At 45.2% G+C, this 14,964-nt stretch overlaps 1 protein-coding gene across 1 annotated transcript in view; it reads right to left on the bottom strand.

Annotated features, from left to right (window-relative positions):
• C2H17orf67 (chromosome 2 C17orf67 homolog) overlaps positions 1-14,964 on the bottom strand; it is a 76,970-nt gene that overhangs the window by 31,950 nt on the left and 30,056 nt on the right. The window contains exon 2 of the mRNA XM_069755756.1: positions 14,502-14,602. Within this exon, the coding sequence (XP_069611857.1) occupies positions 14,502-14,602 (101 nt within the window). The remainder of the gene's footprint in view (positions 1-14,501; positions 14,603-14,964) is intronic.

Raw genomic sequence — 14,964 nt, 5'->3', positions numbered from 1 at the left:
GCTGCTCATTCCTGCAGCCCGGCTTCCGGTGGGCGGTACGCTCGTCCTCGGCGGGCCCCTCCTCCACGTCTTAGACATACTGCTCCTGCGCAGGTGCGCAGGATCCTGCGTTAGGCATTCCTTCCTGGTTTCCTGATACCGGATGTGTCTCTCCGGTGTGCTGCAGCCAATCCAGGTAGAGTGCCTACTATTTCAGGCCGCCTCCTTTGCTAGGAGGTGCCTGAGTGTCTTTAGCTTTAGCTTTTGCCTCCGGTCACGTTGCTGCTGTGTCTCTGTGTCTCGTGCTGGTTCTCCCCCTTTCCCTTCAGCTCCGTCTTTGCTCTCCTTCTGTTCCAGTTCATCATTCCCATTTTCACTCATCATCTCTCCTCTCTCCCTACAGCTCCGTCTCCGGTATTCCACTACTCCAGCCTGTCATTTCATTCCCGAGTCCTCAGTCTCTGGTCCCGTACTCCTCGGTTCAGGTTTTCTGTTTTTGCCTCATCCTCTGTTTTCTCCCTTTCCTGAGCCGCCCCTCTTGGTATCTGCTACCGTGGATAGGAGACCTCTGGGCCTGCTCCTGACAGCCCCTGTATAGGGGTTGGTTAACATCTGGTTTACTCGCCCAGAGGTAGGTCTACCACGGTCCAGAGGGTCCACTCTCGTTCTTGCCCCTGAAACGTTACAGTATGTATGTACTATGTATGTAATATATATATTTTTTTTTTTACATTCAACACATTAGCCGGATGATGGGACTACTACTCTCCCATCATTGGCTAATGTGTCAATCACTGTCACTGTTGCAGGCATCGTCCGATGGGACTTGTAGTCCCATCGGACGATGCCTGCACATACCCCCGGCAGCCCGCACAGAGCCCCGGCAGCCCGCAAAAAGCCCCGGCAAGCCGCACAGAGCCCCGGCAGGCCACACAGAGCCCCGGCATGCCCGCACAGAGCCCCGGCAGCCCACACAGAGCCCCGGCAGGCCGCACAGAGCCCCGGCAGGCACGCACAGAGCCCCGGCATGCACGCACAGAGCCCCGGCAGGCATGCACAGAGACCCGGCAGGCACGAACAGAGCCCCAGCAGGCCGCACAGAGGCCCGGCAGCCCGCACAGAGCCCCGGCAGGCACGCAAAGAGCCCCGGCAGGTCTTACAGAGCCCCGGCAGGCATGCACAGTGCCCCATCAGGCCGTACAGACCCCCGGCAGGCCGCACAGAGCCCCGGCAGGCATGCACAGAGCCCAGGCAGGCACGCACAGAGCCCCAGGAGGCCGCACAGAGCCCCGGCAGGCACGTAAGACCCCGTCAGGCCGTACAGAGCCCCGGCAGCCCGCACAGAGCCCCGACAGGCACGCACAGACCCCCCCACGGTCACGCACAGACCCCGCCCGCACACACACGCAGTCTCCGCCCATGCACCGCCCACACTCCATTATAGTGCATCATTGCACTATGGAAACTTCCGATTCCGATATCTGATATCACAACAATATCGGAACTCAGTATCGGAATTCCGATACAGCGAATATCGGCCGATACCCGATATTTGCAGTATCGGAATGCTCCACACTAGTTGCGATCTGTCGCTAATACAAGTCTATGGGCAAAAAACGCATCCTGCAAGCCCATTTGAAGGATCCGTTTTTTGCCCATAACGACGGATTGCGACAAAAGACGGAAGTAGGAAAGTAGCCTTAGACTTGCATTAGCGACGGATTGTGATGGAAGGCCATCCGTTTCATCCGTCGTGCACTGGATCCGTCGGAAAATAGCGGTCCATCGTGCAGAGAAAACGTTCAGAGGAACATGTTTTCTGTACGTCGGAAAATCGCTCAGCGACGGGTCCTGCGCTGCCCGTCGTCGGCTATAATGGAAGCCTCTGGACGCCGGATCCGTCGCTGACTGACTCATTCTGAGCATGCCTGGAACCATTTTTCAAGTCCGGAAAAGAAAAGAAAAAAAACATTCTCTCTCTCTCTCTCCAGAATTTTATGCATTGAAATTCAGGTACTAACAAATTAGACGCATCCATCACGTTACTGGATGCGTTACATTCATTTGGCGATCTTTTGACAATGTCCGTCGATACGTCGCTCTGACGCATTATGACGGCCATCTCAAGACGGAAGTGTGAAAGAGGCCTTAGCTGCACACAAAAGTGCAATCTTTATTGTGGGTCAGTACAATTATAATGATGCTAAAATGTAAATTTTATTACCTCAGTACAATAAATACAGTTTGTAAAAAAATCATATATACTGAGAGCCATCATTTCTACATGTTTCTATAATTGGACCTAGTGGAGACACGAGGGTCAGTAGGTACTCTAGTCCCCTGGCCTAGCTGTCTTTAGAATAACCTAATGAACCGAGGCTCATCCTATTGAATGCCTGTGCTTCTCCATCGTGGGCAGAACACTACTCAGACAACACAGAGTGAGGATATCACCCTCCAGTAAAACTGTATTGGTTCACCAATAGTTAACAGCATATAGTACATTCCCAGGAAGGACTTTTGGCGGGCATCCACTGAGAGGAGATTCGGCAAGCTTAGGAAGCTGACCGTGCACAGCAAAACTAATTTGTGGGCACAGTGATGGAAAGTGGAGCAGTTCTGTAATCCATCAGCTCGAACCATTGTTCTTATGCTGAAATCTCGTAGAAGCACACTGGTGACAAGAGCAGGCCCCTTTTTATATCTCTCAGCTCCCATTTCATGTCAGTGTGCCTCACATCATTGGGGGGAGATAATCATGGCTGTTCCCTCATTGTTCACTAGTTGAATTAACCCCTTCATGACCCAGCCTATTTTGACCTTAAAGACTTTGCCGTTTTTTGCAATTCTAAACCAGTGTCCCTTTATGAGGTAATAACTCAGGAATGCTTCAATGGATCCTAGCGGTTCTGAGATTGTTTTTCGTGACATATTGGGCTTCATGTTAGTGGTAAATTTAGGTCAATAAATTCTGTGTTTATTTGTGATAAAAACGGAAATTTGGCGAAAATTTTGAAAATTTTGCAATTTTCACATTTTGAATTTTTATTCTGTTAAACCAGAGAGTTATGTGACACAAAATAGTTAATAAATAACATTTCCCACACGTCTAATTTACATCAGCACAATTTTGGAAACAAAATTTTTTTTTGCTAGGAAGTTATAAGGGTTAAAATTTGACCAGCGATTTCTCATTTTTACAACGAAATTTACAAAACCATTTTTTTTAGGGACCACCTCACATTTGAAGTCAGTTTGAGGGGTCTATATGGCTGAAAATACCCAAAAGTGACACCATTCTAAAAACTGCACCCCTCAATGTGCACAAAACCACATTCAAGAAGTTTATTAACCCTTCAGGTGCTTCACAGCAGCAGAAGCAACATGGAAGGAAAAAATGAACATTTAACTTTTTAGTCACAAAAATGATTTTTCAGCAACAATTTTTTTATTTTCCCAATGGTAAAAGGAGAAACTGAATCACGAAAGTTATTGTCCAATTTCTCCTGAGTACGCTGATAACTCATATGTGGGGGTAAACCACTGTTTGGGCGCACGGCAGGGCTTGGAAGGGAAGGAGCGCCATTTGACTTTTTGAATGAAAAATTGGCTGCACTCTTTAGCGGACACCATGTCACGTTTGGAAAGCCCCCGTGTGCCTAAAAATTGGAGCTCCCCCACAAGTGACCCCATTTTGGAAACTAGACGCCCCAAGGAACTTATCTACATGCATAGTGAGCCCTTTAAACCCCCAGGTGCTTCACAAATTGATCCGTAAAAATGAAAAAGTACTTTTTTTTCACAAAAAAATTCTTTTAGCCTCAATTTTTTCATTTTCACATGGACAACAGGATCAAATGGATCCTAAAATTTGTTGGGTAATTTCTCCTGAGTACACCAATACCTCACATGTGGAGGTAAACCACTGTTTGGGCACATGGTAAGGCTCGGAAGGGAAGGAGCGACATTTGACTTTTTGAATGAAAAATTATCTCCATCGTTAGCGGACACCATGTCGCGTTTGGAGAGACCCTGTGTGCCTAAACATTGGAGCTCCCCCACAAGTGACCCCATTTTGGAAACTGGACCCCCAAGGAACTTATCTAGATGCCTAGTGAGCACTTTAATCCCTCAGGTGCTTCACAAATTGATCCGTAAAAATGAAAAAGTACTTTTTTTTCACAAAAAATTTATTTTCGCCTCAATTTTTTCATTTTCACATGGGCAATAGGATAAAATGGATCCTAAAATTTGTTGAGCAATTTCTCCCGAGTACGCCGATACCTCATATGTGGGGGTAAACCACTGTTTTGGCACACGGCCGGGCTCGGAAGGGAAGGCGCGCCTTTTGACTTTTTGAATGGAAAATTAGCTCCAATTGTTAGCGGACACCATGTCGCGTTTGGAGAGCCCCTGTGTGCCTATGCATCGGAGCTCCCCCACAAGTGACCCCATTTTGGAAACTAGACCCCCCAAGGAACTTATCTAGATGCATACTGAGCACTTTAAACCCCCAGGTGCTTCACAGAAGTTTATAATGCAGAGCCATGAAAATAAAAAATAATTTTTCTTTTCTCAAAAATGATTTTTTAGCCTGGAATTTCCTATTTTGCCAATGGTAATAGGAGAAATTAGACCACAAATGTTGTTGTCCAGTTTGTCCTGAGTACGCAGATACCCCATATGTGGGGGTAAACCACTGTTTGGGCGCACGGCAGGGCTCAGAAGGGAAGGCACGCCATTTGGCTTTTTAAATGGAAAATTAGCTCCAATCATTAGCGGACACCATGTCGCGTTTGGAGAGCCCCTGTGTGCCTAAACATTGGAGATTCCCCACAAATTACCCCATTTTGGAAACTAGACCCCCAAAGGAACTAATCTAGATGTGTGGTGAGCACTTTGAACCCTCAAGTGCTTCACAGAAGTTTATAACGCAGAGCCATGAAAATTAAAAAAAAAAATTCTTTTCTCAAAAATAATTATTTAGCCCAGAATTTTTTATTTTCCCAAGGGTTACAGGAGAAATTGGACCCCAAAAGTTGTTGACCAGTTTCTCCTGAGTAAGCTGATACCCCATATGTGGGGGTAAACCACTGTTTGGGCACACGTCGGGGCTCAGAAGGGAAGTAGTGACTTTTGAAATGCAGACTTTGATGGAATGGTCTGCGGGCGTCACGTTGCGTTTGCAGAGCCCCTGGTGTGCCTTAACAGTAGAAACCCCCCACAAGTGACCCCATTTTGGAAACTAGACCCCCAAAGGAATTTATCTAGATATGTGGTGAGCACTTTCAACCCCCAAGTGCTTTACAGAAGTTTATAACACAGAGCTGTGAAAATAATAAATACGTTTTCTTTCCTCAAAAATAATTTTTTAGCCCAGAATTTTTTATTTTCCCAAGGGTTACAGGAGAAATTGGCCCCCAAAAGTTGTTGTCCAGTTTCTCCTGAGTACGCTGATACCCCATGTGTGGGGGTAAACCACTGTTTGGGCACACGTCGGGGCTCAGAAGGGAAGTAGTGACTTTTGAAATGCAGACTTTGATGGAATGGTCTGCGGACGTCACGTTGCGTTTGCAGAGCCCCTGGTGTGCCTAAACAGTAGAAACCCCCCACAAGTGACCCCATTTTAGAAACTAGACCCCCCAAGGAACTTATCTAGATATGTGGTGAGCACTTTGATCCCCCAAGTGCTTCACAGACGTTTACAACGCAGAGCCGTGAAAATAAAAAATAATTTTTCTTTCCTCAAAAATGATGTTTTAGCAAGCATTTTTTTATTTTCACAAGGGTAACAGGAGAAATTGGACTCCAGTAATTGTTGCGCAGTTTGTCCTGAGTACACTGGTACCCCATATGTGGGGGTAAACCACTGTTTGGGCGCACGTCGGGGCTCGGAATTGAGGGAGCACCATTTGACTTTATGAATACAAGATTGGCTGGAATCAATGGTGGCGCCATGTTGCGTTTGGAGACCCCTGATGTGCCTAAACAGTGGAAACCCCTCAATTCTACCTCCAACACTAACCCCAACACACCCCTAACCCTAATCCCAACTGTAGCCATAACCCTAATCACACCCCTAACCACAACCCTAATTCCAACCCTAACCCTAAGGCTATGTGCCCACGTTGCGGATTCGTGTGAGATTTTTCAGCATCATTTTTGAAAAATCCGCGGGTAAAGGGCACTGCGTTTTACCTGCGGATTTACCGTGGATTTCCAGTGTGTTTTGTGCGGATTTCACCTTTGGATTCCTATTGAGGAACAGGTGTAAAACGCTGCGGAATCCGCACAAAGAATTGGCATGCTGCAGAAAATACAACGCAGCATTTCCGCGTGGTATTTTCCGCACCATGGGCACAGCCGATTTGGTTTTCCATATGTTTACATGGTACTGTAAACCTGATGGAACACTGCTGCGAATCCGCAGCAGCCAATCCGCTGCGGATCTGCAGCCAAATCCGCACCGTGTGCACATAGCCTAATTCTAAAGGTATGTGCACACACTGCGGAAAACGCTGCGGATCCGCAGCAGTTTCCCATGAGTTTACAGTTCAATGTAAACCTATGGGAAACAAAAATCGCTGTACACATGCTGTGGAAAAACTGCACGGAAACGCAGCGGTTTACATTCCGCAGCATGTCACTTCTTTATGCGGATTCCGCAGCGGTTTTACAACTGCTCCAATAGAAAATCGCAGTTGTAAAACCGCAGTGAAATGGCCAGAAAAACCGCGGTAAATCCGCCATAAATCCACAGCGGTTTAGCACTGCGGATTTATCAAATCCGCAGCGGAAAAATCCGCAGAGGAACAGAATACGTGTGCACATACCGAAACCCTAACCCTACCCCTAACCCTAACCCTAACCCTAGCCCTAACCCTACCCCTAACTGTAACCCTACCCCTAACCCTACCCCTAGCCCTAACCCTACCCCTAACCCTACCCCTAACCCTAACCCTAGTTCTTACCCCAACCTTAGTGGAAAAAAAATATATTTTATTTTTTTTTATTGTCCCTACCTATGGGGGTGACAAAGGGGGGGAGGGGCATTTACTATTTTTTTATTTTGATCAATGAGATAGGTTATATCTCAGTGATCAAAACTCACTTTGGAACGAATCTGCCGGCCGGCAGATTCGGCGGGCACACTGCACATGCGCCCGCCATTTTGGAAGATGGCGGCACCCAGGAAAGAAGACGGTAGGACGGATCCCGGGAGGCTAGGTAAGTATAAGGGGGGGGCGTCGGAGCACGGGGGGAGGCATCGGAGCACGGGGGTGGGGCATCGGAGCACGGGGAGGGGCATCGGAGCACGGGGGGTTGGATCGGAACACGGGGGGTGGATTGGAGCACGGGGTGGGGGATCGCTGTGCAGGGGGGTGGATCGGAGCACGGGGGGGATCGCTGTGCGGGGGGGTGATCGGAGTGCGGGGGGGTTTGATTGGAGCACGGGGGGTGTGATTGGAGCATGGGGGGAGCAGACAGGAGGACGGGGGAGCGGAGCACAGGACGGAGGGGAGCGGAGCACAGATCGGGGGGCTGGGGGGGCGATCGGTGGGGTGGGGTGGGGGCACATTAGTGTTTTCAGCCATGGCCGATGATATTGCAGCATCGGCCATGGCTGGATTGTAATATTTCACCAGTTTTTTAGGTGAAATATTACTAATCGCTCTGATTGGCAGTTTCACTTTCAACAGCCAATCAGAGCGATCGTAGCCACGGGGGGGTGAAGCCACCCCCCCCCCCGGGCTAAACTACCACTCCCCCTGTCCCTGCAGATCGGGTGAAATGGGAGTTAACCCTTTCACCCGATCTGCAGGGACGCGATCTTTCTGTGACACAGCATATGCGTCACAGGTCGGATTGGCACCGACTTTCATGACGCATACGCTGTGTCACAGGTCGGGAAGGGGTTAAAGGGAACCTGTCACCCCGAACATCGAAGGTGAGCTAAGCCCACCAGCATCAGGGGCTTATCTATAGCATTCTGGAATGCTGTAGATAAGCCCCCAATGTATCCTGAAAGATGGGAAAAAGAGGTTAAATTATACTCACCTGGGCGGGCAGTCCGATCCGATGGACGTTGCGGTCCGGTCTGGGGCCTCCCATCTTCTTAGGATGATGTTCTCTTCTTGTCTTCATGCTGCGGCTCTGGCGCAGGTGTACTCTATCTGCCCTGTTGAGGGCAGAGCAAAGTACTGCAGTGCGCAGGCGCCGGGCCTCTCTGACCTTTCCCGGCGCCTGCGCACTGCAGTACTTTGCTTTGCCCTCAATAGGGCAGACAAAGTACGCCTGTGCTGGAGCCGCAGCGTGAAGACAAGAACAGGACGTCATCGTCAGAAGATGGGAGGCGCTGGACCAGACCGCGACACCCATCGGACTGGACCGCAGCGGGACCGCCCCTGCGTGAGTATAATCTAACCTCTTTTTCTCATCCATCAGGATACATTGGGGGCTTATCTACAGCATTCCAGAATGCTGTAGATAAGCCCCTGATGCCAGTGGGCTTAGCTCACCTTCGATTTTGGGGGTGACAGGTTCCCTTTAAACTGGGGAACTGTCAATCTGAACTGGCAATCTGAAATCAGCAGGAATTCCACAAATTAGCATACAAAAAGGGGCACTGGAAAGTCTAACATGAAACAATGGCTCATGTGCCTTACTGAACAAAGGAATAGTAAGTCTGACATAATTAAGAATAGTTTACCTCTGCACAAGTGGCCAGATTTTTCTCATTGATGCTAAGTCATCACAGAGCTAATTAAGGATTTATTTTGACAGGACAAGCTATAGTTTTCACTGGAACATACTGTAGTGAGGCACAGTTTAATAAATGAGCAAGAAGAAATGGGGCACTCACCACTTAGGATTAAAAGAGTATTTTATTGTGGTTCCAGGAAACATAGATTCAAATGTAGCTGACTGTTGAGCGTGAAAATCACTCTCCCTCTGAGCCTGTCAGCCACATTTGTCTCAACAATCTCTATTTCATGGAACCGCAATAAAATAATTTTTTTAACCCCTTAACGGCCACCAATACGCCTTTTAATGGTGGCAGTTAAGGGTACTTATTCCTCAGCGCAGCTTTTTAATGGTGCTGAGAAATCAGTATATAGCACCCCCCAGCTTCAGAAATTCTTTGGGGTCCAAAGAGAATATGATTCAGGTAGGGTTTTACTGACCCCAGTGTTGCGATCGCAGTTATTCACAGAATGATGGCGAACGGAAAAAAAAGTCTGATTTCCCATTTAATTTCTCTCTCCTTTGATGTGATCGCACATCAGAAGAAAGAGAAATTGGGTCCCCCGATACCCCCCAGTACCGCTGATGTCCCTTGACCCTCCTACATCTCCCCTGTTATGTTCCCCGTCTTCTTCCACGAAGAAAATGACGGGCGCATGCGCAGTGCACCCGCCGAGATCTGCTGGCCGGCACCCGACAACAATAGGAAATTTTTCTATTGGCTCATTTCGATCGCTGTGATTGGGTCTATCACAGTGATCAAAGTAAAAAAAAAATAGTAAATCAAACCCCCCTTTCTCACCCACTTAGTTAGGTAACTAAAATAAAAACGTATTTATTTCCATTTTTCTATTAGGGTTATGGTTGGGGCTAAGGTTAGGGCTAGAGCTAGGGTTAGGGTTGGGCTAAAGCTAGGGTTGGGCTAGGGTTGTTGTTAGGGTTGTAGTTAGGGTTATGGTTAGGGTTGGGATTAGGGTTAGGGATGTGTTGGGATTAGGGTTGGAGTTAGAATTGGGGGGGTTTCCATTCTTTAGGTACATCGGGGGTCTCCAAACGCAACATGGTCCACCATTGATTCCACCCAATTTTGAGTTCAAAAAGTCAAACGGTGCTCCCTCCCTTCTAAGCCCTACCATGCGCCCAAACAGTGGCTTTCCCCCACATACGGAGTATTGGTGCGCTTATGAGAAATTGGATAACAAATTTTGTGGTCCATTTTCTCCTGATACCCTTATGAAAATAAAAAAATTGGTTTCAAATTAATTTTTTGTGAACAAAGTAAAATGTTCATTTTTTTTCCTTCCACATTGCTTTAGTTGTCGTGAAGCACGTGAAGGTTTAATAAACTTCTTGAATGTGGTTTTGAGTACCTTGAGGGGTGTAGTTTTTAGAAATGTGTCACTTTTGGGCATTTTCTGTTATATTGACCCACCCCAATAGGTGGTCCCTAAAAAAAATGGTTTTGCAAATTTTGTTGTAAAAATGAGAAATCGCTGGTCAACTTTTAACCCTTATAACGTCCTAACAAAAAAAATTATGTTTCCAAAATTGTGCTGATAACAGACGCGGATTGTTTACTGTAAGAGCAGTGAGACTATGGAACTCTCTGCCGTATGATGTTGTAATGAGTGATTCATTACTTAAATTTAAGAGGGGACTGGATACCTTTCTGGAAAAGTATAATGTTACACTAGATTCCTTGATAGGGCGTTGATCCAGGGAACTAGTCTGATTGCCGTATGTGGAGTCGGGAAGGAATTTTTTTCCCCAATGTGGAGCTTACTCTTTGCCACATGGTTTTTTTTTGCCTTCCTCTGGATCAACATGTTAGGGCATGTTAGGCTAGGCTATGCAGAGGATGGGGGTATTCCACAGCCGCCGGCTATGAACTAGATGGACTTATAGTCTTCCTTCAGCCTTAATAACTATGTAACTATGTAACTGATGTAAAGCAGACATATGGGAAATGTTATTTATCAACAATTTTGTGTGCCATAACTCTCTGATTCAAGGGTATAAAAATTCAAGGGTATTGAAAATTGCAAAGTTTTCAAAATTTTTGCCAAATTTCCATTTTTTTTCATAAATAAAGGCAAGTTATATCGAATAAATTTTACCACTAACATGAAATACTATATGTCATGAAATAACAGTCTCAGAATCAGTGGGATACATTGAAGCGTTCCAGAGCTATAACTTCATAAAGTGACAGTGGTCAGAATTATAAAACTTGGCCTGGTTGGACATTTTCTAGATGTTATCCAGCTAGGAAAAATACAGTAAAACAATTTGAAAATGGCGCCGTCTGCACCTGCCCAGTAGCAGCTATCTGTGTCTATAGCACAGCAGTCAAATTATATACGGTGATCGGTAAATGGAGTAAAAAATGATTTTTTTCTTTCATTATTAAACCCATAAAAAATGTTATAAACATGTAATGCTGAGGGCATAAATGTGGCTTTTTTCTACTGCTATTTTCTACACGTTTTCTGCAGGTGTCTGCACCACATGACACAATTATAAGCTTCTCTGATTATTGCATGGTTACTGTGTTTCTTTGATGTGTTTTCCCATTTTTCGATGCGTTTTTGGTACAGATTTAAAGCAACATTTTTAATACTTTTTTAGTATTATAGAAAAGATGTGATTCTACACTTAAAGATTCAACAACTTTTCTTTAACATGCGTTTTTTCAGACTTCACATAAAAGCATGTAGAGAGAAAAAAAGCACCAAAACTGCACAGTACAAAAATGTCTTTAGATACACCGAGGGAAAGAGTTTTCATGAAATTACCTTCACTTTACTTGGATATTTAGACCGTGTTCACATGTAACATAAATGCTGTGTTGTTGTTTTTTTTGCTGCTTTTCGGCACAAAAATTCTAGTGTCTTTAACTGTCCAAGCAAAGTGGATGTGATTTCATGAGTATGTGCGTCTAAGGCTACTTTCAGACTAGTGTCGGAATCTCCCTGTCGCAATGCGTCGGGCAGAGATTCCGACGCTAGCATTTAACGCACTGTACAACGGAGGCAGCGGATGCATTTCTCCGGCGCATCCGCTGCCCCATTGTGAGGTGCGGGGAGGTGGGGGCGGAGTCCCGGCCACGCATGCGCGGTCGGAAAAAGCGGTCCGTCAGGAGCAAAAAACGTTACATGTAGCGTTTTTTGCTCCCGACGGTCCGCCAAAGCACGACGCATCCGTCGCACGACGGATGCGATGTGTGGCAATCCGTCGCAATGCGTCGTCAATACAAGTCTATGGGGAAAAAACGCATCCTGCAAGCACTTTTGCAGGATGTGTTTTTTCTGCAAAACGACGCATTGTGACGGATTGCAGTTAACGCTAGTGTGAAAGTAGCCTAAAGATGCTGCTGAACTTTGTGGTTTTGGTGCTTTTTTTTCCTTTGGAGGGTTTTTTTGAGAAGCCGAAAAAACGCATGCAAAAAACTTCAGTTACTTTTTCAAGGGCAGAATCAAAGCTTCTCTGTACTATAAAAACACAATAAAAACATTGCTTCACATGTGCAACAAGACTGTATCACATAATAGGAAAAAGGCATAAAATGCAGCAAAATTAAAATAATCAAAGTAGATTGTTATTGTGTAGTTTGGTGTGGTTTGGTTTCTGGCTGTGAATGAATGGATGAATGAATGAATGAATGAGTAAACACAAAATAAATCCATAAGTCCCAACTGGAGATGAGCAGGACTCACAGATGACATCGCACAAGCCCTTGCTGATCAAAATATGCACATGCTAAAAAATTACATGTGCGCTTATTTAGACACTACACAAGCATATGCATAGTACAACCATGCACACAAGCATATGTAAAATACAAACATACAGATGTGTGAAAAAGTGTTTGTCCCTTTCACTTTTTCACACAATGCGTATATTCAATGACATTTTTGTGATGCACATTTTCAAACAACCAGGCAATTATTTTTGTTCATCCATTCATAAATGTAACAGCCATATCTTTTTATTTGTAATGAAGCTTCACTGTATGAGTTCTAATTTTTTTGCCAAATGAGCTGCCATTTTCTTAAATGCCATTTTGCCAAACACATTTTTTTATGCCATTTAACAATAATCGTTATCAAGCCCCTTTCACACATCCATGTCTCCAGTACGTTTGGTGACAGTTTTCACACGCACCGGAGACACATACACACGTAGAACCATTCAAGTGAATGGGTCTATGCACATGTCAGTGTGTTTCCATGGACCATGTGTCCGTGGGCAAAACACACTGACATGTCCATTTTCTGCAGTCAGCACGGACGGCAAAATGTCCCGCACATGTGCACATGGAGAACACACTTTGATGTCCTCTGTGTTACATGGACGGCCACTGGGGAAGAAGAGCTACAGTAAGCGCTGTTCCCCGGCGGTTAGTGCTGAAGCCAGTTATCATCATTCTTCCCTGCTCTGCCGGCGAGCAGAGGAGAATGCTGAGTGTTAAATTAAAGTCCGAACGACAGCAGGTGGTGGCTTTTGGAACTGTTACCCCCATCATCGGACACCTGATGTCACTAATAACAGTGACAGTAGGTGCGGAGGATGGGGGTATTCCACAGCCGCCGGCTGCGATCATTTGGAAATAAATGAATGAAAAACTCGACGTGGGTTCATCCCATTTTATGGAACCAACCAGACAAAACTCACGGCTTGGGGTTGCAACCCCCAGCTGTCAGCTTCTGTAAGGTTGGTTATCAAGAATAGAGGGGTCCCCATGCTGTTTTTTTTAATTATTTAATTAAATAAAGGTAAAAAACGGAGTGAGGGCCCCCCCCATTTTTGACAGCCAGCCTTGCTAAAGCTCACAGCTGGGGGATGCTATTCTCAGACTGGTAAGAGGTCATTGATATAGGCCCCCCAACCTAAAAATAGCAGACTGCAGCTGTCCAAAAAAGCGGTGGCAAGTGGAGTAATATTTGTATCACCTCTCAGGCCCTCGGCTTACTAATGGAGAGGCGTCTATAAGATACCCATCCATTACTAATCCTATAGTTGTAATGTTAAATAAAGACACGGCCAGAATAAAGTCCTTTATTTGAAAATATTACACAGACACCTTTAATGTTCTAAATTAAACCATACTTACTGTAACACCTAATTCCCTGATGCCCTCGATCTCCTGTAATAAAACTAAAATAATAAACCAACAATATACCATACCTGCCTGTCGTTTTGTCCCATGCTGTAATCCACGTCTGGGGACTAAATAGTTTTCAACCAGGACGGTGCCAAGATGCGGCCATCCCAGCTGAAAACCACTGGTGAATGAGCTGCAGAGAGCGCAGCATCATTCACCAGCGGTGACATCATCACGGCCGGGCTGAACTGAAGTGACCTATGGACCGTGGGAAAAAGGCGATGATGATGTCATTGCTGGTGAATGATGCTGCGCTCTCTGCAGCTCACTCACCAGAAATACATGCAGCCGCACACTCTGGTCCCAAGTGGCGGCGGCAGTGCAGGGTATTGATGCGCGAGTTTCTCGCTTTACACGCGTAAGTGTGACCCCAGCCTTATAATGGGGGTTTTCATGTTTCTGGAGTGTTTGAAGGCAGTAATAGCTCCGCAGACTACACAATTTTTCCTATAGAAAAATATAGAGAAAACAATGTTGATGTGAAAAGGAATTGAACTATGTCTCTCCTTTTTGTAAGATATTGCTTCTTACTTTCCCACATTTCTAAATACATGCTTCATGTTAGATAAATATTATAATATGAAAAAAAAAAAAAAACAATATATATATATACCCTCATTGGTTCATCGGTATATCCTGGCTTCATTGATCTTTCAGATCGCTTAGTCCGTAAAACCTGTTTGGCCTGTTTCTCCGTAAGAATTGGTGATGCATCTGCAATCAATGACAGCACAGTATTTAGACTTATATCTACAACATAAACCTTTTTTATTTATTATTTCCATTTAATCCTGGTAAGAAATTGCAAAATTCTGCCTAGCTAAGAATTTGTTAAAGAAAAAAAAAATACAGGAATAAAAAACAGCATATTTAGCTATACTTAAAAAAAGAAACATCAAAAAGCACGGAAGCAAAAATTTTGGAAGTCTTGCCGCTGATCTACGCAGCGCCTCTTTCTTTGATGCATATAGCTATACTTACTTGAGCATTTTTTTCACTGCCTAATTATAGCTATATGATATTAAAATTTCTGGTGACTTTATGTATAAAAAATAACTTTCTAATTGCAAAAATTT

Source organism: Ranitomeya imitator, chromosome 2, assembly GCF_032444005.1.
Source record: "Ranitomeya imitator isolate aRanImi1 chromosome 2, aRanImi1.pri, whole genome shotgun sequence".
Classification (NCBI taxonomy): Eukaryota; Metazoa; Chordata; class Amphibia; order Anura; family Dendrobatidae; genus Ranitomeya; species Ranitomeya imitator.
The sequence above is the reverse complement of the archived record's forward strand: the minus strand, read 5'-3'. Positions and strand labels throughout refer to the sequence as shown.